Genomic DNA, 25,290 nt, shown 5'->3' with positions numbered 1-25,290 from the left:
CCAGTCCTTCGCCATCAAGCATCGGATCCCTCTTCGTCCCAGGACTACTGGACTCTCTGTTTACCTAGCGGATGGCTCGGTGTTAAAATCCGGACCAGTCAACCGAGAAACCCAGCCTCTTCCCACCACCATTGCTGAAAATCACCATGAATTGCTATGCCTAGATGTGATTCACTCTCCCCTGTCATACTGGGGGTACCATGGCTTCAAATTCACAACCCGCAGATTGACTGGACCACGGGCAAGGTCAGCTTCGGTTCTCTGTTCTGCCGACAGCACTGCTTACAAGTGTCATCTCCTCCTCTGCCTTTACTTTGTATGGACTTCGACATCGAGGCCCGTCAATCTGTTCCAGAAGCTTACCATGACTACCTGGATGTTTTCAGCAAGAAGGGGGCTGAGACCCTTCCACCACACAGGGCCTACGATTGCCCCATTGAACTCCTTCCAGGTGCCGAAGTTCCTTTCGGAAGGATCTTTCCCTTAACAGGACTTGAACTAGAGACTTTAAAAACATAAATCGATGACAGCCTGAGGAAGGGGTTCATCCGCCCGTCCACATCACCCGCGGGAGCGGGCATCTTTTTTGTGGAAAAAAAGGACCATTCCCTTCGCCCTTGTGTGGACTATCGGGAACTTAATAAGATAACAATTAAGAACCGGTACCCTCTCCCCTTGGTGCCTGAACTGTTTCAACGTCTTGGGTCCGCGGTTGTCTTTACCAAACTAGACCTCCGTGGGGCCTACAACTTAGTCCGCATACGTGAAGGGGATGAGAGGAAAACCGCTTTTCGTACCCGTTTCGGGCACTTCGAATATTTAGTCATGCCCTTCGGGCTCTGTAACGCCCCAGCAACGTTCCAACACTTCGTGAATGACATTTTTAGAGACTACCTGGACCTCTTTGTCATCATTTATCTGGACGATATCCTGATCTTCTCCCCTTCCCTGGAAAAACACCGGCTACATGTCAGGAATGTACTTGAGCGTCTCCGAACCCACGGACTGTATGCCAAACCCGATAAATGCGAGTTCGAACGCTCAAGTATACAGTTCCTGGGGCTTATAATTTCCATAAAAGGCGTTGAGATGGACCCCCAGAAGGTCTCCGCGATTCTTGACTGGCCAGCACCTACTGACCGAAAGGGCGTTCAGCAATTCGTCGGCTTCGCAAATTTTTATAGGAAATTCATCAGAGCCTTCTCCAACATCATTGCTCCTATAACGGATTTGACCAAACAGACTGCTCGTTTCCGTTGGACTACAGAAGCCCAAACAGCCTTTGAAACCCTGAAGGACTTGTTCACTTCGGCATCCATTCTCAGACACCCCGACGCGAGTTTGCCGTACATTCTTGAGGTGGATGCGTCTGAAACCGCGGTTGGGGCAGTTCTTTCGCAGAGACAGGGCCCCAAGGCTCTGTTACACCCCGTTGCTTACTTCTCCCGTAAGTTATCTGAAGCAGAAAGAAATTATGACGTCGGGGACCGAGAGTTGTTGGCAATAAAGGCCGCTCTGGAGGAGTGGCGTTACCTCCTGGAGGGCGCAGCGCACCCAATTTTGATTTACACTGACCACAAGAATCTCGAGTACCTGAAGGTGGCCAAGAGACTTAAACCACGCCAGGCCAGATGGGCACTTTTTTTTACGAGATTCTCCTTTCACATCACGTACAGGCCAGGGTCAAAAAACACCAAGCCGGATGCTCTTTCCCGCATGTACGGAGATTCAGGGTCTCTCAGCCCCCCTGACACCATCTTGTCATCAGGAAACTTTCTGTTGTTACAAAGGGACTTATTACCGCAAATCAGGCAAGCCTCTGCTGGAATTTCCCCTTTATCTGGTTCGGAGCTGCAGTCCAGGGACGGTTTGCTATGGCATCAGGACAAGATCTTCGTGCCCGAGAGTCTACGAATTGATGTTCTGAGCTCTTGTCACGATCATGAGTTGGCTGGTCACTTTGGGATACAAAAAACTTCGGAACTTTTGCAACGCACCTTTTGGTGGCCTCAACTTCTGAAGGATTGCAAGGACTATGTGGAGTCATGCACCACGTGCATTCGCAACAAGGGAAGCAAGCTTAGAGCCTGGGGACTCCTTAAACCGTTATCTGTGCCAGAGAGACCATGGAGAATGATCTCCATGGATTTCATTGTGGAACTTCCCCCATCAGAAGGCTTCACCACTATCTTTGTGGTCGTGGACAGGCTCTCAAAGATGGCACACTTTGTCCCTTTGAAAGGCACACCCTCTGCCCCGGAAACAGACAAAGTTTTCATCAGGGAAATTGTTAGACTTCACGGCATCCCAGCGGACATCGTGTCCGATCGGGGGGTGCAGTTCACTTCCAGGTTCTGGAGGGCACTCTGCAGTAGTCTCAAAATCGGTCTCTCCTTTTCATCAGCATACCACCCACAGTCAAATGGGCAGACGGAGAGAACAAATCAGACTCTTGAGCAGTATCTCCGCTGCTTCTCCTCTTTCTCTCAAGAAGATTGGGTGTCCCTGCTGCCCTTAGCGGAATTCGCTTACAATAATTCTATTCACTCCGCCACCAAACAGTCACCCTTTTATGCCAACTACGGGTTTCATCCATTGTTCCTGTCTAATTCTATTCCGGAAAGTACGGTACCCGCTGTCCAGGACACTTTAAATTTTTTCAACACAAATGACAGGATCCTGCAGGAGACAATGACTAAGACACAGGAACGCAATAAAGAGATCTTTGACAAGGGAAGAAGAGGAGAACTCAATCTGGAACTTGGAACCAAAGTTTATTTGTCCACTCTGAATCTAAGACTTGCATGTCCCACGAAGAAGCTAGGCCCTAAATTTGTGGGCCCCTTCTCTGTTAAAAGAAAGATAAATGAGGTAGCCTACGAACTTGACTTACCAGAAACCTTTCGAATTCATCCAGTCTTCCATGTTGCTTTGCTCAAGCCGGATGTTCCCAACCCCTTTCCTGAACGAGATACTGGTCCCCCAGAACCGGTATTAGTCAATGGGGAAGAAGAATTTGAGGTAGAATCCATCCTTGACTGCAGGAGGAGACGCAACCAAATTCAGTTCCTCGTTAAGTGGAAGGGGTATGGGCCCGAGGAGAATTCATGGGAACCAGAGGACAACATACATGCTGAGAGACTAATCCAATCATTTAAGGACTCGCATCCACTGGAGATGTCTCGATTGGGCATCCGGAGGCTGCCCATTGGAGGGGGGCAATGTCATGAAATACCTCAGCCACCAGATGGCGCTAGCGGCGCATCGGCGCGCGCGGGGCACGCGCAATCGCGGCAACGGCGCACGGCACGCGCGTTCGCGGTACTACGGCGCGCACGGGCACGCGCACCGGCGGCAACGTCGCACGGGCGCGCGCAAACGTCAATTCGGCGCCAAAACGAGGTACTTAAGGCGTCCTGAGAGTCTGGCCTCTTGCTGTCCGGTCTGAAGTGTTTCCTGAACCTGCCAGTACCTGTTACCCCTGCTTGATCCTGATACCCGGCTTGTTCCTGTTGATCCTGTCTTCCGCCTGCCCTGACCTTTTGGCTTGCTCCGACCATCCCTCTGCCTCATCCCTGGTACTCTGCCGCCCGCCTGTTACTGACCCGGCTTGACGACCCCTCTACCATCCTGACCTTCCTGTGCCTGATCGGCTGGTCCAGCTTCTCTCCGGCTTCTGGGACTCACACTGTCTTCTGGGACTTGTTGCTGCTTGATCTACAAGACATCTTCCCACCGGTCTGCTACTTGCCAGGCTGCACCTGCCTTCCAGAGACTCCATCAGATCCTGCAGAAGCAACCACCAGCCCCTGCATCAGCGTCTCTCCAGGCGCTTGTGCGACTCTGTATTTCCGTTCCCCCTGTCTACTCTACCAGGGGTCCCGGAATCAGAGGAGTAACGGCTGCCACTTCCTGCACGTCGGGCTCACCCTCCGAGGTACGTGACAGAGGGGGGCAGAGAGCACAGGGGAGAGGCAGAGGTCACAGGGAGGAGGTGGAGAGCACACTGGGGGGCTAGAGAGCACTGGGGGGCTAGAGAGCACTGGGGGGCTAGAGAGCACTGGGGGAGAGGCAGAGGGTACAGGGGGCAGCGTAGAGCATGGGGGAGGTGGAGAGCAAAGGGGGGGCTAGAGAACACTGGGGAGGCTAGAGAACACTGGGTCGAGAGGCAGAGGGCACAGGGGGCAGCTTAGAGCATGGGGGGAGGTGGAGTGCACAGGGGAGGCGTAGAGCATTGGGAAGGTGGAGAGCACAGGGGGAGGTGGAGAGCACTGGGCTGGGGTGTTAAAGAGCACGGGGGGCTGGAGAGCACAGGGTGAGGTAGAGAGCACTGGGGGAGAGGCAGAGGGCACAGGGGGGCAGCATAGAGCATGGGGGAGGTGGAGAGCACAGGGGGAGAGACGGAGGGCATAGGGGGGCAGCGTAGAGCATGGGGGAGGTGGAGAGCACTGGGCTGGAGTGTTAAAGAGCACTGGGGGGCTGGAGAGCACAGGGTGAGGTAGAGAGAACTGGGGGGCTAGAGAGCACTGGGGGAGAGGCAGAGGGCACAGGGGGGGGGCAGCATAGAGCATGGGGGAGGTGGAGAGCACAGGGGGAGAGATGGAGGGCATAGGGGGCAGCGTAGAGCATGGGGGGAGGTGGAGAGCACAGGGGGAGGCGTAGAGCATTGGGAAGGTGGAGAGCACAGGGGGAGACACGGAGGGCACAGGGGGGCAGCGTAGAGCATGGGGGAGGTGGAGAGCACTGGGCTAGAGTGTTAAAGAGCACTGGGGGGCTGGAGAGCACAGGGTGAGGTAGAGAGCACTGGGGAGGCAAGAGAGCACTGGGGGGCTAGAGAGCACTGGGGGAGAGGCAGAGAGCACAGGGGAGAAGCATAGAGCATGGGGGAGGTGGAGAGCACAGGGGGAGAGATGGAGGGCATAGGGGGCAGCGTAGAGCATGGGGAAGGTGGAGAGAAGGGGGGCTGGAGAGCACTGGGGGGGTTGGAGAGCACTGGGGGGCTGGAGAGAATTAGGGGGAATTGAAAAGAGCACAGGGGGAGGTGGAGAGCTTAGGGGGAGAGGCGGAGGGCACAGGGGGCAGCGTAGAGCATGGGGGGAGGTAGAGAGCACAGGGGGAGAGACGGAGGGCACAAGGGGGCAGCGTAGAGCATGGGGGGAGGTGGAGAGCACTGGGGGGGCTGGAGAGCACTGGGGGAGGTGAAGAGCACAGGGGGAGAGGCGGAGGGCACAGGGGGGCAGCCTAGAGCATGGGGGAGGTGAAGAGTACAGGAGGGAGGAGGAGAGCATAGGGGGGGTGGCCTGGATAGCACTGGGGGAGAAGTGGAGGGCACAGGGAGAGATGGATATCACAGGGGGGATGTGCAGAGCACAGGAAGAGAGGCAGGGGGCAGCAGAGAGCATGGGTGAGGTGGAGAGCACTGGGGGGGCTAGAGAGTCCGTTGGGGGGGGGGGGGGTAGAGAGCACTGTGGGGGCAGCAGAGATGAGCACGATAGGTGGAGCGGTGGGGTGTCTGCATCTAGAAGAATCATTCTCTCCATCTTCTTCCCGCAGTACTTGAATGCCTGCGAGAGGGAGAGGAGCAGAAGCAGGCATTCAGAGACCGCGGGAAGAAGATGGAGAGAATGATTCTTCTAGATGCAGCCACCCCACCGCTCCTCCTATTCAGGTTACAGGGGCCGGCACTTACGTTTTCTCGGAGACATCCCATCTGCAGAACATGCTGTAGCAGGCTTCTCTCCCTTCCTGGTCACGCCCCCCGGCACCAACGGCTGAACTTCATTGGCGGCCGTGGATCGGTGTCTCCTCTAGTCCCTCCCCCTTCTTGTTTACGTCGTCCTGCTGCAGACCCCGATGCCGAAGGCTGAGCCTGAGGCTGAACTGGCAGCCGGGCGGCCGCAGAAAGGTCAGAGGACCGGCGCGGGCTTACAGAGCAGCCTGCCTTGGTCCCGCAATCAAGAACAGCGGCCCGGCTGCCGCGGCCCACCGGGCATATGCCCGGTTTGCCCTATGGCCAATCCGGGCCTGGCTACTAGCATCGCATAGTAGCCCATTATGTGTCACTTACCTGAAATCGAAGGTGCACAGTAGGCGCAGGTGCACGGTAGAAACGGCGCAGGTGCACAGTAGAAACCTTTATAAACGGTGATCGTGACGTTTCTAAAGGTTTCTACAGTGCACCTGCGCCGTTATCTATGTCACATGAGCCGTCGACATCGGCGCCCATCTCTTTTGCAAATATCTCCTAAACCGTGGAGGTTAAGGAGAAATTTTGGAGCACCTGAGGCCCCGTACACACGACCGAACATGTCTGCTGAAACTGGTCCGACGGACCAGTTTCAGCAGACATGTTCGGTCGTGTGTACGGCCGACCGGACAATTGTCCGGCGGATCGGACAGTTTCCAGCGGACAAATGTTTCTTAGCATGCTAAGAAACATGTCCGCTGGAACCATGCCCGTCGGACATGTTCGGTCGTCTGTACAGACTCACCGGACATGTCCGATCGGCCGCCATCCCTCGCATGTGTCAAAGTGATTCGACGCATGCGTGGAAGCATTGACCTTCCAGCGTCGCGCACGTCCCCGCGTCATCGTCGCGGCGACGGCGCGGACACGTCACCGCGCTGTCTGTCCACGCGGTGTACAACCATCAGACCGAAATCTCCCAGCGGACATGTCCGATGAAAACGGTCCGCCGGACCGTTTTCATCGGACTGTCCGCTGGTGTGTACGAGGCCTAAGGCTCACCTGTAGGTAAAGGTGGTTGTAAAGGGTTTACAACCACTTTAAGTAAATCAACCCCAAAGTTCCACACATATGCTCTGCTCACTGCTTTCCCACTTACTTTGAAGCTGGGTTCACACCATTGCGAATTGGATGCGCTTTTTTCTGCATCCAATTCGCATGACAGGATATTGTAACTGGCTCTCTATGGAGCTGGTTCATATATCTCCGGGGCGCCTGTGGAGCGGCAAAGATTTGTTCCTGATCCGTCCCTGAAATGGAGAACAAGGGATGCACCAGACCCCTGCTGTGATCCTTGGCCATCTGCAGTGTGAACTCAGCCTCAAGTTCAGTAAACAAAATTGTAGGCGATTCCAGACCTTATAAAAAAAGGTTATTGATGTTAGATGGGGGCACTTCCAGTGCCATGTCAGGCAATTAATAAAAGAGTCTTGAATGCTCTTACCAACAAGTCCATGATATTCACATAGATCAGTGCTTGCCCTGCTGAAATGACAGTGATTGGCACAGAAATACATAACCGGGCATTTCTCCACAAGCATGCTGCATATATAAAATTATTTTTCTAAAATGTACCTGCCAAACTTCAACCAAATACAATCAGCTTTGCAATACCTAAAAAAAATGCTGTTTTTATGGAGGATAAGCTCATCATTGGAGGGGGCTTGAATACCCCATTGGACCCACTCCTTGATTCCTCAACCTCACGATCTTCGATATTATTTCCCAAACTCCGGGTTCTAAAACGTGCTATTCATAATCTTCATCTGATCGATGTGTGGAGGGTACTGTACCCTACGTCACACTACACTCATGTCTCTCATGCTCATCAGTCGTACAGTCACATAGACTACTTTCTGACTGATCATAGCTGCTTAGACTGGTCTCTCGAATGTGAAATTTACTCCATGGTCTGGTCTAATTATTCTCCCGTCTACCTGGCATTTCTGCTCCCCTCCACTCCTATAAGGGGATGAATATGCCGTTTAAACTACGCATTAGGCTGGGTTCACACTACGATTTTCCCGTCCGTCAGCCGCATACGATTTCAGTATTGAAAACGTACGGGCCCGGACGGGAAAACGTATAGATAGACAATGCATTGCAAATCGTATGCACTCAGATGCATCCGGGTGCGTACGATTTGCTGGCAAAACGTTTTTAAAACAGTATGGCAAACGCATACGTTTTTCTTTAACATTAACGTCAATGGAAAACGCACATATGTGCGGTTCCATACGTTCCCGTCCGTTTCAGCCGCATACGGTTTTTCATATAAATCGTATGCGGCTGACGGACGGGAAAATCGTAGTGTGAACCCAGCCTTACTTGTGACTTCGGACTGTATCACGCGGGTCTCTGACACCATGGCGGTTATTTACGAAAGGCAAATCCACTTTGCACTACAAGTGCAAACTACAAGTGCAAAGTGCACTTGAAATTGCACTGAAAGTGCACTTGGAAGTTCAGTCACTGTAGATTCGAGGGGGGAAATAAAAAACAGCATTTTAGCTTGCACATGATTGGATCATAAAATCAGCAGATCTTCCCCTCAGATTTACAGCAACTGCACTTCCAAGTGAACTTTTCACTTGTAGTTTGCACTTCTAGTGCAATATGGATTTACCTTTCGTAAATAACCCCCCATATCAATTTTTTCTCAGACCAGGGTACAGATGCCACCCCCTTCCCATCCAGTGGGAGGCATTAAAGGCTGTCTTACGAGGCTATTTTATTCAAATTAGGGCTCATCTGAAAAAGTTGTGCTCAGCTGCCATAGTGGCTGCAGTTCAAAAATGAAGGAATTTGTGAACCACTCACAAACGCTAGCATACTGTGGAGACTCTCACTTAGGTTTCCACGGCTCGGTCGCAGCTCAGGGACTTATACGAGGCGACAGCACGTACGTACTCAGATAAAATTGATCTGCACCAATATAAACTGCAAGACAAATGTAGTAGACCACTGGCCCATTCTTTGCATCCAAAAACGCCATATACATTCATATCGCACATTCGGGATAAGACTAGAAACTCTGTTTCCCCGCCCTCTCAGATAGCCTAGACGTTTACGGACTTCTACCAAGCTCTGTACAATATTTCTACTGCTACCACCTCCGGACCTTCTCCAATGTCAGCAGAGAGTTAGGCTGGGCCCACACTTATGCAAATTGGATGTGGCTTAAAACCACATCCAATTCGCATGACATTTTAACCCTTTTATGACTAAGCCTATTTCTGACATTTGTTGCTTACAAGTTAAAATCCATATTTTTTACTAGAAAATTACTTAAAACCCCCAAACATTATATATTTTTTTAGCAGAGAATCTAGAGAATAAATGGCGATTGTTGCAATATTTTATGTCACACAGTATTTGTGCAGCAGTCTTTCAAACGCAATTTTTTTGGGAAAAATACACTTTCCTGAATAAAAAAAAAACGAAACAGTAAAATTAGCTCAATTTTCTGTATAATGTGAAAGATGATTTTACGTTGAGTAAATAGATACTAAACATGTCACACTTTGAAATTGCCAACACTCGTGGAATAGCGACAAACTACGGCACCTAAAATCGCCATAGGCGTCGCTTTAAAAACATTTTTTACGGTTAACAGAGGAGGTCTAGTGCTAGAATTATTGTGGCCATACCTCACATGTGTGATTTGAACACCATTTACATATGCGAGCGTGACTTGCGTATGCGTTTTCTTTGCTGTGCGAGCTCGCGGGGACAGTGGCGCTTTAAGAAATATATATATATATGTTTCTTATTTATTTAATTTATTTGTATTTTTTTACATTGGGTTTTAAAAAAAAATTGGATCACTTTTATTGCTGTCACAAGGAATGTAAACATCCCTTGTGACAGTAATAGGCGGTGACAGGTACTCTTTATGGAGGGATTGGAGGTCTACCTCCAATCCCTCCTTTGCACTTCAAAGTATTCAGATCGTCAAAAACTGTGATTCTGAATACTGTATTTTTTTTAAAACCGGCGCCATTGGCAGCCAAGTAAAACCGGAAGTGACGTGTTGACGTTGCTTCCGTGTTTACATACAGGACACTGGAACAAAGCCGTTTCCGGCTACGTGCCAGTCTGTCTCTAGGCGTCGGAAGTGGCGCATCGCGGATTGGGTCTCCTGGTGAAACGAGAGGCCTGGTAAGAGCAGCGGAAGGGGGGATCTCTTTCCGCTCCTCTGGTATAAGCATCACATGATGTGAAACGTCAGACACCTTTTTTCTGTTGTCCACTACGTTTTGACTGCATTGCTTTGGTTGTGTTTTGAATTTTATTTGTACAATAAAGACATTGTTTTATTTGTACAATAAAGACATTGTTTTAAGGAGTGCAGCAGTCCAGGATCTTCTTCTATCCAGGATAAAATCCTGACCTGATCCTGATGTAAATCTGACCTGATACTGATGCAATCCTGACCTGATCGATCGCTGAACAACTGATTTTTCTCTTTTTCGCACCGGACTGGTGTATACCCAGCCTAAGGCTTCCCATGTTGAGATAACTGTATTACCTATGATCTGGAAGGGCCAATCACTGAGGATGAAGTCGCCTTGGATGGCTTTCCCACAGCCAGATAAGGACCTATCCCTATGCTCAAATTATAGGCCTATTTCCCTGATAGGAGTTGACCTGAAAGTATTTGCCAAGGTACTCGCTAATAGACTGCAGCCCCTATTGCCCAGCTTGATACAAGCCCAACCTGGTCTAAGTGTGAGTGGACGCGAAGCCAGGCACAATACCCTGAAAATCCTTCTTTTAGCCGACTTACGGTTTGCACAATATTCCCCTTTGTCTCTTGACGGTTGATGCTGAGAAAGCATTCGACCGAGTAGGCTGGCAATTTCTTAGATTAACTTTGCAGCAGATAGGCCTGGGTCCCCAAATACTATCCAGGATAATGTCCCTCTATTCCTCTCCATCTGCCAGGATTCAGGTAAACGGTACATTGTCCCCTGCATTTCATATCCATAATGGGATGTGACAAGGCTGCCCTCCTCTATGTCCTTACCATGGAACACTTAGCTGAAGCCTTGCGGAACAACACTAATATTAGGGGTATTAGTCCTGTACACATTAAACTTGCTCTCTTCGCAGATGACTTGCTGATGTTTGTTACCCAACCCCACCTGTCTCTGCCCTCCATCATTCAGGAATTTGGACTAATGAGCAACTTTAAGGTGAACCACAGAAAGTCAGAAATTCTCAATTTCTCAGACGGGGGTGGCTTTAAAACAACTTTCGTCCTCATTCCCTTTCAAGACTGGCTCAGCTTCTATCTGATATCTGGGAATAAATACCCCAACGGACGCATCCCGGTTCTTCTCTGCAAACTTCACCCCCCTCCTTCTTAAAACTCATGCAGATCTGTCATCTTATGCCACCAAACGACTCTCTTGGTTTGGAAGGATCAATACCCAGAAAATGGATGTCCTTCCCCGGTTTCTCTATTGAAAAACAACTCCCATCTTCATGCCGACCTCGTTCTTTAGGAAGCTTCGTCTATTGTTCTCTAACTTTTTTTGGAGGGGGGGGGGGGGAGGGCGTCTCGTCCTAGGATAAAATATGACACCTTATCTCTCCCAAAGGCTGGGGGGCAGGAGTCCCAGATGCTTTTCTTTACCACAAAGGGGTTGTACTTACTCGTCTAGTGTACTGGTTTTACCATACTACAACCAAACTGTGAGTCCAACTAGAGGGTCACTTAAATCCGATTGAGCTCCGCGCTCTACCGTGGACTCCAGTAGTTTGTCGGACATGGCTAATCCTACCCGTCAGACACTTCAAATTTGGGATCGAATGATCTCAACTGGCACCATGTCTAAACAGTTCGGCCCCATGACTCCATTCTTTGAGCCCCTTGCCTTCCCACCGGCTTTGAGCAAGTTGGAGTTTGGACATTGGCGTAAGGAGGACTGTAAGAGACTTGCCCAAGTCCTCCATGCAGACCCATCTCTAATGACAGAGTCCCCTTCCAGATCAATCTCTCACTCTCCGATGCAATGGCTTCAGAGGAGACAAGCCCTATCTTATGTCCGTAGTTTCCCCTCCCTGTCGAATATACCATCTGAGCCATTGGGATTTGAAGATATGCTCCTGCAGGCTGATTCCACGACCCATGTAGTTTCCCAGCTCTATTCGATGCTACTCCAAGCTTCCTCTTCTGATCTCCCACCGTACACACAGACCTGAGAAACAGAACTGTGACGTCCTACATCACGCATAGACTGGCAAAAATGCTTCATTCTGACACATAAGCTCTCGTTGGCAACCAAATCCCAAAAAATAGGGTTTAGGTTGGTAACCAGATTGTACAGATGCCTGACAACCAATAGACACTTCAACCTGTCCCCTCCAGATGATTGTTGGAGATGCCTAACCTCTAGAGTAACCTTACTTCACATCTGGTGGGACTGCCCTCCTGTACAGTAAAATGGATGTCCTGTATAATGTGAAAGTAATTTTAGCAAAAAATCTTTTAACTGTATTACAACTCTCCAACCCTTCCCGGAGGTAGCTCTTCTATCTATTATTCCGGGACCTCTAAAATCAATTAAGAAAGATGTTCTACACCATTTTCTGGCTGCGGCACCGACAGTGATTCCCTGACATTGGAATTTGACTGACATGCCTGCCCTGGGTGATTGGGCTGTTGAAGTAGATCGTATTAGAGACCTGGAACGTTTGTTGGCTCAGGAAAGTGATACAGAGGATCAGTTTTCCGTTATGTGGTCCATTATGCGATATTCCACGGAATTTGCCCCATGGGCGGAGGGCGAACAAGTTGCCACCACATCCTAGCCTAGATAAAGTGCCCTTTCTTCTTTCTTCCTAATTTGACATTGTTCTTTATTTACCCTCCTCCTAGCAACTATCTCCTTGCTCTGATATGCTTTACTCATTAATGGCCTCTCATTAAAATTAGAAGAAAAGAGGTTTAACCTTAAACTACGTAGCGGGTTCTTTACTGTAAGAACAGAAAGGATGTGGAATTCCCTTCCACAGGCGGTGGTCTCAGCGAGGGGTATCAATAGTTTCAAGAAACTATTAGATAACCACCTGAACAACCATAACATACAGCGATATACAAGGTTATACTGACATAAAATCAGTGATCACACACATAGGTTGGACTTGTGTCTTTTTTCAACCTCACCTACCATATACTGGTATTTCCCCAGGGATTACCTTCTCTTGTACACAATCACTATTGTTTTCTACTCTATAATGGCTATATGTCATATTATTTATACCATATTATTATCTAACTTGTCCACAGGAACCTTATGGGTTACCACCCAATCTACACCCCAACTACGTCTACCGATCGGGGGTTCCCTTTCTATCATGTCCAGCTACCAGCGTCCTCGGCCATGGTGCTGCCGCAGTACCACAACCTCAGCTCCCTCCGGGGATCATGTTTCCCACAATACTCCTAGATGCCAACAGTAATGGCCACAATCTATCTAATGATGAACCTACACATAGGTAAGAGGATCGGGACTTTATGTTACGTCCCTTCCTTGGATTATATATGTACTAAATTACCATTTAGCGCATTTTATTTTATATTTATAGATATACCCAGGTCATACTCGCTCCTGAGTGGAAGTTTATCAACGAAACGCGTCGAGCTTCATACTGATGTTTGGTCACAGCAACCATATTATACCACATGTGGTCTATCTTTGTGAATTATGAATCAATGAATTTCTACCCCGACAATCAGTATCATGTTTATCATGTTTCTAGACATCTATGTCTTTATATGTCTCTTTGTTTTATTATGTACTACTTGGGTATAGCAATGTATATCACGTTTCATCATGGGTACAATCAGGTTTTAAGTTATTTACTTTATGATTTACCAATCATGCCTGTCAATATATGTATAGTATCTATTGTTAGAAATTTGAATTGCTTGGTATACTCTGATGTACTCAATAAATGTTATTTTAATTCACCAATTGATTCATTATATTCCGGTGGTGTGTTTCATTTTAAAGTCCCACAATCCCGATCACCCCACTTTTCCTACTTTCCCTCCCTTCCCCCCTTTATCCCTTCCCCAGGTATTATACTTACAAGTATTGGGACTAGAGACCATGGCTTAGTTCACTGGCCGCTGTCTCATCCATAGTCCCTTAGTTACCTTGCTATTTTATTTTTTACATATTCTTTCCCTACCCCTCCATGTTGCCCGCTTCCCTTCCCTCTATATACAACTACTAGGGATGGAGAAATTGGCCGCCTATAGCCATTATCTCACTCAAATTCCCAAATACCACTATCTCTCTTTTATACTATGTAACTATGTAACACATCTGCTCTTAGTACAGTAGATGAGTAATGTTTCCCTTTTGTATGTAACACCACGTGATCCATGAGGCATATAATATGTGCAAGTGATGATTTTTCCATAGGTACCACTTTGTTCTAATGCCGCATACACACCATCACTTTATGTGATGAAAAAAAACGACACTTTCTGTGAAGTAAAAAATGAAGTTTTTGAAACTTAAATTTTCAAAGACGAAGTTGCCTACACACCATTGTTTTTCTCACAATGTTCTTGCAAAGTGAGGTTACGTTCCACCACGTTTTACCATTGAAGCTTGCTTCATAAGTAGCTTCTGGGCATGCGTGGATGAAAAAACGTCTTACAAAACGACGTTTTTTGCTACACACGGTCAATTTCTGTGAAGTAAAAAGTGCACTTTTGAAAAATGACACATAAAATTGAAGCATGCTTAAATTTTTTTTGGTCGTTTTTTACAAGACATAAAACGACGTTTTCCACCACACACAGTCAATTAAAGTGACGTTTTTAAAAACGTCATTTTTTTTCATCACATAAAGTGATGGTGTGTACGCGGCATAACAATCAATAATATGATCCAGTACTGTACGCAATAATGAGGCCTTCCTGCAGCACATATCCCTATGTTTATTTTCTCATTGATGTGCCTCATGATGGTAAAGCTATTGAAAAACGTCCGACTCATGCTCATTGGACCTATCGTTTCTTTGTTTTTCTATTTGATAATGTATCTATGTGTTATGTTCTATGTAAACTAACCTTGGCTACTCAATAAAATAATATTGAACTATAATTATTTTGCCATGTAATCTACCATGAGGCTGGATATACACAAGCTTTACAAAAACAGTTGGTTTGGCAGGAACCGGCCAACTTTCTGGACAAGTTTACAGTTCCCTGTCCAACATAAGCCAGTCTCAAGAACAGCTTCAGTCAAATAAGCATCCTTGAAAACCAGCATCAGATCAGCGCTACCAGCCAATGGCTGCAAGTGCTAATTAGTGTGTTCTGGGGGTGGGGGGCCCCCCTGTCAGAACACAATAGCTTTGCAGGGAGATCACCACACTAACATTGGGTGTGTTAGTATGGCTCTCTGGAAGTTTTTTTTCGTGCAGCCCGCTGGGTTGAAAAAAAACAAAAAAAAACGTAGTGTGTACTTAGCTTAATGCTCATCTGACAGCATGTTGGATAGCTACATTGATAATGATAGAACAACAGTACATTTCCTTTATCTTCCGTCAGATAAAAAAAGAGAAGGCTGTATGAACAAATGTACAGCACAGCTTACCTTTTGGTAGACAAACTGTGTTTTTAAGCCTTTCTCAGCAGCAGAATCTCGCCACTCTGTCAGCCATTTCAGGAAGAGTTGGTTTGGACAGTTAGGTAGAGGACGCTTGCGTCCAAATGTGACTGGGCCTGGCATCTTCTAATCTTCAAAAATGTTCAGCTATTGATAAGCATTTTTCTGCAAAAAGAGTGCCACAAACAAATTTACAATAAATAACAAAATCAGAGTTTTGCATAAGTATAAATCACAGCAGATATGGGCATATGGCAGTTTTCTAATTCCGATAACATTTTTATGCAGTAGTCAGGATTCATAAAATGGACCAGAGCGATGATTTTAACACAAGTGGAGTATAGGAAGCAGACATAACTGTACCTGAATTGCTGGATTATGGATTTCCCACACTCAAGCTGGCCATAGACAGATCAAAATTTGGCTGGTTCAGCAGGGACCGACTGAATTTTGATCAGTGTGTGGCCCTGCTCAACAGAAGTCAGGTCGCCAAACTGACTCCTTTCCAACGGACAAGTTAAAAAACGTTTCTCGATCAGTGGTTGCAGCTGCTGATCAGTGTATTCTGACAGTAGGAGGAGCCGGTTTCAGAATACAATGTCCTGGATATCTTGGATAGCTATTCCTCTATACCAACTCGCTTGTGTAAATGGAGGAACCTGTTCATTTATTTTTTATTCAGCCCGCTTCAAAAATGATGCCAAGGATGGGCACAGACAGCAGATTTGAGCGGTATAAAAGTGCTCCAACAGGTTTTAAAAAATGCTGAACGCATGAAGGGGGGTAAGAGAGAATGGTGTTTCTGTAAATGAAATGGCCCTATTGCATTTCCATAAGTTATCTGCCATGGCTTGTCATGTCTCCACTGAGCGGGAACTATCAAGCTCCGCCTCCCATCTGAGCATGGGTTCTGATTTATCTAGTTGTGCAGAGTCATTGAGATATTGGTAAAGTCTAGAGATTAGCCCCTTGTCTCTGGAAGATGAGATACAGACTCTTTCAAATATTGAGTTGGGGACATGAGCAAACAACGAAAAGTGATTTGCAAAAAATGATCTGATACATGTGTAATGTTCATATTCTGAGGCTGGAAGATCAAATTTAATTTAGAGAAACTCAGCTGAAATTGTTCTCCAGGTGGTATTTAACCCCCTCTAAGATTCATATATTTTACCCCTTGGTGTCTACTGGCTGCTTCCGGGGATGTCCAGACCCAGGTACCTTTTTGCATACTTTCTGGAGCTGCCCGCATCTTGATCAAATCTGGCATTCAGCTGCCGATAGATTCGAAACCTCCTCAAAACTCAAAATTACTCTCACCCCCCAAATTTGCCTCTTATACGATAATATCCCCGATATTCCCAAACCCAGCGCTAGACTATTTCACTCCTGTGTAGTTGCATACAATGGATGATTGCTTTAAACTGGAAATCCAAGAATTTAATCTGGTCACAAGTTCTTGCTAGAATGGATATGCTAAAAATTTCAGAAATAATTTTTCATACCCTCCATATCTATGATGCAAAATGGTCCTATTGGAATCTCATATAAGATACTCCTTTATTTAACCCCTTGTCTTTTCTTGTGTTCTATTCCTGTCATTTTGCATATCCATGTCTGCATTTATGTTCATTACCTCTATATGCTGCATCTCACCTCTTGCCTTAAGATGCGATGTTTGTACTACCGTTGACCAAATGTTTATATCACCTTTTTTCCCTCCCCAACCATGTCATGTAACCCCTATATTGTCCCTTTATTAAACTTTTGTAAACAAAAAAAGAGAGAATGGTGTTAAGGAGTTTAAGTCTTGTTAGAGATGGGCTTTAAAGACATACTCTGGTACTATTTAAAAATAGGATTTTGTACTCATTGTAAAGGGAGTCTATAACGACAGACAATAAGCATGTTTAATTTTTGTAGCAAGCAGTATCAACTGCGTAATCATAAACTTAGAGGAGTGGGTGCGTCCCTCAGTGAAAAGGATTTTACGGTGCATACACAAAAAATATTTTTATTCCAAAGAGTGGGCAACAGAAAACAAATGTCCAATGTGAATAAAAACTGAGAACTGCTAACAGTTCAAGAGCCGCCTAGGAGACCCATACTCAAAGATAATACCAGATGAGGCCCAACTCCTCCACCTAGTAAGGAGAAGAACTAACAAGACCAGAAGATGTAGAACTATGCCTCATGCCCAAGCCCCAAGTGAAAATGTTTTGATATGGGAGAGAGACACCAGCCATAGACAAAAAGTGTGAAGCTGGTCAACTTTAACGAACCAGAAGGGTAGAAGTAACAAGAGTTTTTAGCCAAGAAAATGACTGGCTACCTAACCATGGTCAACAAGGAGAGAGAGAGAACTCTCTTAAAGGAACTGGAAAGAAAACCCTAAGAAAGATGCCCCCTGGTAAAAGGAAGACCAGAACCAGTTTAAATAGAAAAAACACACACTTCCAGGAATTTATACAGTGCCTTGAAAAAGTATCCATACCCCTTGAAATTTTGTTACACACAAAAACGTAAATGTATTTTATTGGGATTTTATGTGATAGACCAACACAATGTGGCATATTATTGGCACATAATTGTAAGTAGAAGGAAAATGATAAATGTTTTTTATTTTTTTTTACAAATAAATATATGAAAAGTGTGGCGTGCATTTATATTCAGCCCAATACTTTGTAGAACCACTTTTTGCTACAATTACAGCATGCTGTTAGTTACAATTACATGATGCTGTTAGTTCACTAAGGTTCTCTAACAAACCTCCGAGGGCTTCACAGAACAGCTGTATTTATACTGAAATTAAATTACACACAGGTGGACTCTACCTTTACTAATTAGGTGACTTCCGAAGGCAATTGGGTCCACTAGGTTTTAGTTAGGGGTATCAGATTAAAGGGGGCTGAATACAAATGCACAGCTTTCTTTTGGTGGTATTACATCTCTGCGGTTTTAATTTTTTGCACTATAAACAAAAAAAGAGCGACAATTTGGGGGAAAAAACACAATATTTTGTACTTTTTGCTATAATAAATATCCCCAATTTTTTTTTTTTTTTAAAGCAAATGTTTTCCTCAGTTTAGGCCGATCTGTATTCATCTACATATTTTTGGTAATAAAAATTGCAATAAGCGTATATTGATTGGTTTGCGCAAAAGTTATAGCGTCTACAAAATAGGGGAAAGATTTATGGCATTTTAAATATTTTTTTTTTTTTACTAGCAACGGCGGTGATCAGCAATTTTTATCGGGACTGCGACATTATGGCGGACAGATTGGACACTTATGACACATTTTTAGGACCATTGACAATTATACAGCGATCAGTGCTATAAATATGCACTGATTACTGTGTAAATTTCATTGTCAGGGAAGGGGGCGATCAAGGGGTTAACTGTTTCCTAGGGTGTGTTCTTACTGTCAGGGGATGGGAGTGACTGGAGGAAATGACAGATCATTGTTCCTAGCTAGTAGGAACTCACGATTTGTCTATCCTCTCCTCTCCTCACAGAACAGGGATTTGTGTGTTTACACACACATGTCCCTGTTCTGGCTCTTGTGCCCGCAATCGCACGTGGCCATCGATCATCGCGACCACACGCATCGGCACATCCACAGTGCAGCGGGCGCGAGTGTGCCTGCTATCCCACTTAAAGGGACCAATGTACAGCAACGACAGTTTGTGGGATTGCATCGACCTGCCTCAGTAAAATGACGGTCGGCAAGTGGTTAAAGTGGAACTTCATCCAAATGGAAAAGTTTTGCTTGTTTGTACCCTCCTTTCCTCCACTGCAACATTTAGCACTTTTAGGGGGAGCACAGGTACTTGTTTTATAGGTATTCGCTCCCACTTACAGCTCAGATCACCGCGGCTGCCTGTTTCCCTTACTTGAGATGCTGGCACCCACACCTGAAGCTAGTTGAAGAATTGGCTCGGGTGAGGACATGCTAGATCCCTGGACAGATAAGTGTCCTTATACGAAAAGTTAGCAGCTATAGTATTTGGCCCATCCTGCAAAAGGCTATTTACCTAAATACATAGAGTGCATTAAAGGGGTTGTAAAGACAAAAATATTTTCCTCTTAAATTAAAGTCTGACAGTAGCTGATAACACGGAGGTGTTTTATTCACCTCCGTCACTCCTGAATCATTATTCTCACTGACTTCCTGGTTTGCGGTGTGCATTCATTCTTGCTACATCACGGCCTAATGGGAACTACAGTTCCCATTAGGCTTAGCCTCCATGCCTGTGAGGGATAAGAGAGCATCTTCACCCAGGGCTGTAGTCATAGGGAGGGGGTGAGCACATTCTGCTTTCCACCATGCAAAACGGCTCAGATGCTGGTGGAAAGCAAGAAGAGGAGTGACAGGAAATGGCATTTTCAAACCTGGATTACTGTATTTTGGAGGTCAAAAGGAAAAACGAGGTAAGTGATATTTAAATGCTTTAGCTTACAGCAATCAATTGATCTAATAAAAAACGAACCTTTAGTGTTCCTTTAAGGTAAGAACCCCTAAGGCTTTACAAACACATAAATGTAGGGCAGAAGTGTAATATACAGTTGCCACGAAAAGTATGTGAACCCTTTTGGAATGATATGGATTTCTGCACAATATGTCATAAAATGTGATCTGATCTTCATCTAAGTCACAACAATAGACAAGTACAGTCTGCTTAAACTAATAACACACAAATAATTAAATGTTACCATGTTTTTATTGAACACACCATGTAAACATTCACAGTGCAGGTGGAAAAAGTATGTGAACCCTTGGATTTAATAATTGGTTGAACCTCCTTTGGCAGCAATAACTTCAACCAAACGTTTCCTGTAGTTTCAGATCAGAGGTGCACGACGGTCAGGAGTAATTCTTTACCATTCCTCTTTACAGAACTGTTTCAGTTCAGCAATATTCTTGGGATGTCTGGTGTGAATCGCTTTCTTGAGGTCATGCCACAGCATCTAAATCGGGTTGAGGTCAGGACTCTGACTGGGCCACTCCAGAAGGCGTATTTTCTTCTGTTTAAGCCATTCTGTTGTTGATTTACTTCTATGCTTTGGGTCGTTGTCCTGTTGCAACACCCATCTTCTGTTGAGCTTTAGCTGGTGGACACATGGCCTTAAGTTCTCCTGCAAAATGTCTTGATAAACTTGGGAATTAATTTTTCCTTCGATGATAGCAATCCGTCCAGACCCTGACGCAGCAAAGCAGCCCCAAACCATGATGCCCCCACCACCATACTTCACAGTTGGGATGAGGTTTTGATGTTGGTGTGCTGTGCCTCTTTTTCTCCACACATAGTGTTGTGTGTTTCTTCCAAACAACTCAACTTTGGTTTCATCTGTCCACAGAATATTTTGCCAGTACTGCTGTGGAACATCCAAGTGCTCTTGTGCAAACTGTAAACGTGCAGCAATGTTTTTTTGGACAGCAGTGGCTTCCTCTGTGGTATCCTCCCATGAAATCCATTCTTGTTTAGTGTTTTACGTATCGTAGATTCGCTAACAGGGATGTTAGCATATGCCAGAGACTTTTGTAAGTCTTTAGCTGACACTCTAGGATTCTTCTTCGCCTCATTGAGCAGTCTGTGCTGTGCTCTTGCAGTCTTCTTTACAGGACGGCAGTGCTGAACTTTCTCCATATATAGGCAATTTGTCTTACCGTGGATTGATGAACAGCAAGGCCTTTGTAGATACTTTTATAACCCTTTCCAGCTTTATGCAAGTCAACAATTCTTGATCGTAGGTCTTCTGAGAGCTCTTTTGTGCGAGGCATCATTCACATCAGGCAAAGCTTTTTGTGAAAAGCAAACCGGTGTGTGTTTTTATAGGGCAGGGCAGCTGTAACCAACACCTCCAATCTCATCTCATTGATTGGACTCCAGTTGGCTGACACCTCACTCCAATTAGCTCTTGGAGATGTCATTAGTCTATGGGTTCACATACTTTTTCCACCTGCACTGTGAATGTTTACATGTTGTATTCAATAAAAACATGGTAACATTTAATTATTTGTGTGTTATTAGTTTATGCAGACTGTGATTGTTTATTGGTGTGACTTAGATGAAGATCAGATCACATTTTATGACCAATTTGTGCAGAAATCCATATCATTCCAAAAGGGTTCACATACTTTTTGTGGCAACTGTATGCATATAATACCTCCCCCTTGTGTTTTGGAAAAAAAGGTTACAAAGGGACAGGTATATATTGCTTTCTACAGAATTTATGTTGCTTGGACAGCTAGTACTTGCACTAAATAGGAATGTAAAAGAAAGCACAGCTGTTACTCTATCTTCCTACAGAAATATATTCTATCAGTCTCATCATAACTTGACTTTACACTGTATAATTTCCCGTATGCTGTACTGACTTGGCTTCTTTTCATCTAACTGCTTAGGCTTCTAGGATCTCTAGACTCACATTCCTGACATGGACATGTCGCTCAGTTAAAATAACAAGTTTTGAACATTTTTCCACAAGTTCAAAAATAACTTGTGCTAGCTTTCTGACTGTACTGCCGAATAGTCTATGAAAGGCGTTTGTGCAGCATAACAGGCAAACTGTGTCTCTAGGCCTATGGAAAATAAAATGCTACATTCTCTGGCATGCACTTGGGGCTCATTTACATCAGATGCAGTCAATCGAGTGTCTGAACACAGTACAAAGGCCTATGCTAGAAAAATGTAAATGTAAAATGTATTTCAAATAGCCCAGTTTACAGCATTGTGGTGCCTTCATGTCTGTTTAAAAGGTGAATGCACTGGAACACACATGAACTCATTGAAAATGCATGTAACTGCAACTGGGTAAAATAAAATAGCACAAATGCACCACAAACACTTTACAATCACAAGTAAACAAGCACACAGGACCACACACTGAAAGCAAGAACCGCAGTGTAGATGAGTCCCTAATGCTGATGCCAACAGCTGCAGACTCTCTGGACTATAGCAACTAATTTCTTATGCCGCCTACACACGATCATTTTTCGGGTTGTAATAAACAAAGTTTTTTAGAAATGTAATTTAAAACGATCAGAGCATTTTTCGGGTTCTAAAAAACGAAAAAAAAAAAAATTCAAACATGCTCTATTTTTTCACGACGTTTTAAACGTTGTCGTTTTTCGGGTTGTAAAAAATGATCGTGTGTGGGCTTTAACGACGTGAAAAACCTGCGCATGCTCAGAAGCAAGTGAGACGGGAGAGCTCGTTCTGGTAATGGAGTAAGCACATTCATCAGAATGTAACAGACAGAAAAGCGCAAATCGTCTTTTACTAACACAAAATCAGCTAAAGCAACCCAAAGGGTGGCTTCATCCGCATGGAACTTCCCCTTTATAGTGCCGTCGTACGTGTTGTACGTCACCGCGCTTTGCTAGAGCATTTTTTTTCAGTATCGTGTGTGGGCAACGTCGTTTTAATGACAGAGGCTGAAAAACTTTGTTTTTTACAACCCGAAAAATGATTGTGTATACGCTGCAGTAGGGGTTTCAGTGAAAAATTTAAAGATGCTGTCTACTGAAGAACACTGAAACAGGGCGTGTAGAATACATTTGTAACAGCAGCCTAAAATGAATAGGTAAAATGGATCTTCATCCTTTAAAACAACATTGCCCCCTCCACTACCCAAATATCCATTTTTTTTTGTTATGTGTGTAGCACTACCCCCGGAGGAGCTGCTGGTTAGTTTTGGATGGCATGTTACCTCTATTTCCTCGCTGTCTAGGGTATCAGATGAGAGTTGAGAAAAAGTTCAATGTCCACACTTAGACTTCTTATTCATTGATTTATTTGCTGAACTTGGTAAAAGAATAAAATAAGTAGTTGAAGAGGTGGAAGGGTAACGGGTAATAGGTTCAGGTGCACAACTTTTGTCCGGAAACACTCCTGCTTCCAGCAACACAACTCTTGTCGCCACTCTAGCCAGAGTGGGTATTGCGCACCCGGATAGGCCTCTCTCACTAGCCTAGCAGCCGTGATGGTGCACAGAAATTGGTAAAGTCTCTGCCACAGACCTTCTCACAGATGGATGTATGTTCTGTCCAAAATCCTCTCAACACAGGATTCAGCACCCAGATCTCTCCTGATTAACATTTTGTAACTTAGAACTGACGGGCGACCATCATTCAGCTTTTCAGTAATGGTGCGTCCTTCGATGAAGTTCAGGGTCTCTCCTGAGCACCGAGCCTCGTGCTCGGTGCTCTCCAAGATAGATTCTTCATTGAGTGGATTCCTCCTTCCAGGACGGACAGCACAGGACTACTCTGCATACGTAGACTCAGTCTGACTACCGGGCCTACTTAGTAGATCACAACCCCGGACCAACGTGGTCCCGGAGCCAGGAACACTTGAACACGCACCCCCGGCCAGGAGGGCCACTCACAGGGGTTGGTGGGACGACAGACAAGTGATCACGACCCCGGTCCAATGGCGTCTGTTCCTTAAGTACTCCTCCCCAGCATCAACCCCCACCGATTGGCTGCCGAAGTGGAACACCCAAAACACCTTGACTTGACTGCTGCCACCCTTGGCCTGGGGTGGTAATGGCACCCCAGGCAACAAAATTGGTCACTCACAGTACAGCCATGGCTAGAACAGAGGCCCAAATTTGGAAAAATCATACGGTCTGAGTCAACTAACTCTCAGACTACCCTCTAAATTTAAAGCAGCGCCGGCTAAAAAGTTCACGAAAGGAAGAGAGGGGCTAGCCTAGTGGTACATCATTAAGAGGTGACGCCTGAACTCAGAAGAGCCAGCAGCTTCCCAATGACTTTACAGGTGAATATAAAGGGGCAGATCCACAGAGCGAGTACGCCGGCGAATCTACTGATACGTCGGCGTACTTTCAAATTACCCGCGTCGTATCTTTGGTTTGAATCCTCAAACCAAGATATGACGGCATCTGGGTTAGATCCGACAGGTGTACGTCCTTGTATGCCTTCGGATCTAAGATGCAATACTTTGGCGTCCGCTGGGTGGCGTTCACGTCGTTTTCCGTGTCGGGTATGCAAATTAGCTATTTCCGACGATCCACGAACGTACAAGCGGCCAGCGCATTTTTTTACGGCGTCTCTAGTCGGCTTTTTCCGGCGAATAGTTAAAGCTGGTATTTCGTCGCGTATAGTTAAACCTGCCATGTTAAGTATGGCCGTCGTTCCCGCGTTTGTTTTGAATTTATTTATTTTTTTTGCGTAAGTCGTCCGTGAATCGGGAAGGACGTAATTCACGTCTAAGTTAAAAAAAATGACGTTGTTGCGACGTCATTTAGCGCAATGCACGGCGGGAAATTTAGAAACAGAGCATGCGCAGTTCATTCGGCACGGGGACGCGCATCATTTAAATGAAAAACGCCACCTAATCGCCAATTTGAATTCAGCCGCCAGAGATAGACTACGCCGCCGTAACTTACGGCGCAAATTCTTTGGGGATTCGAACCGGCCAAAAGTAAGTTACAGCGGCGTAGCGTATCTCACATACGCTGCGCCCATCTATTTCTATGTGGATCTGCCCCATAGTGTGGGGACCCAAGCGGCTGCTGCCGAGATCATCTTATCAGGATAATGCTGGATCTGCTGGGTGGGCGAGTATCTGAATTGAGGACAACCCAGCAACAGGTAAGCAGATAAAAATAACATAAACGAGTAAGGGGCGGGAGGGGGAAGTTCCTCTTTAATTAAAATTATATTATCAGTCTGAAAGGATGAAACCAAATAACATATAGGATCTATGGTCTGTGTACGAACTAAGATCACCTGTATTTTCAAAGAATATAAGCAAATCACTGAAGAAACTACTAGCAGTGCAAATACAACATCTAACTGAAGAATAACAGCAGTTTGTGTTTAAAAATTGGAGCACTGCAAAGAGATTGAGCCTTGTTTGCAATTCTGCTTTAA

The 25,290-nt window shown here is 45.7% G+C and overlaps 1 protein-coding gene across 1 annotated transcript in view; it reads right to left on the bottom strand.

Annotated features, from left to right (window-relative positions):
• MUS81 (MUS81 structure-specific endonuclease subunit) overlaps window positions 1-25,290 on the bottom strand; it is a 163,014-nt gene that overhangs the window by 107,361 nt on the left and 30,363 nt on the right. The window contains exon 2 of the mRNA XM_040328899.1: window positions 15,373-15,548. Coding sequence (XP_040184833.1) covers window positions 15,373-15,507 — 135 coding nt within the window. The 5' untranslated portion in view covers window positions 15,508-15,548. The remainder of the gene's footprint in view (window positions 1-15,372; window positions 15,549-25,290) is intronic.

Source organism: Rana temporaria, chromosome 11, assembly GCF_905171775.1.
Source record: "Rana temporaria chromosome 11, aRanTem1.1, whole genome shotgun sequence".
NCBI classification, from domain to species: domain Eukaryota; kingdom Metazoa; phylum Chordata; class Amphibia; order Anura; family Ranidae; genus Rana; species Rana temporaria.
The sequence above is the reverse complement of the archived record's forward strand: the minus strand, read 5'-3'. Positions and strand labels throughout refer to the sequence as shown.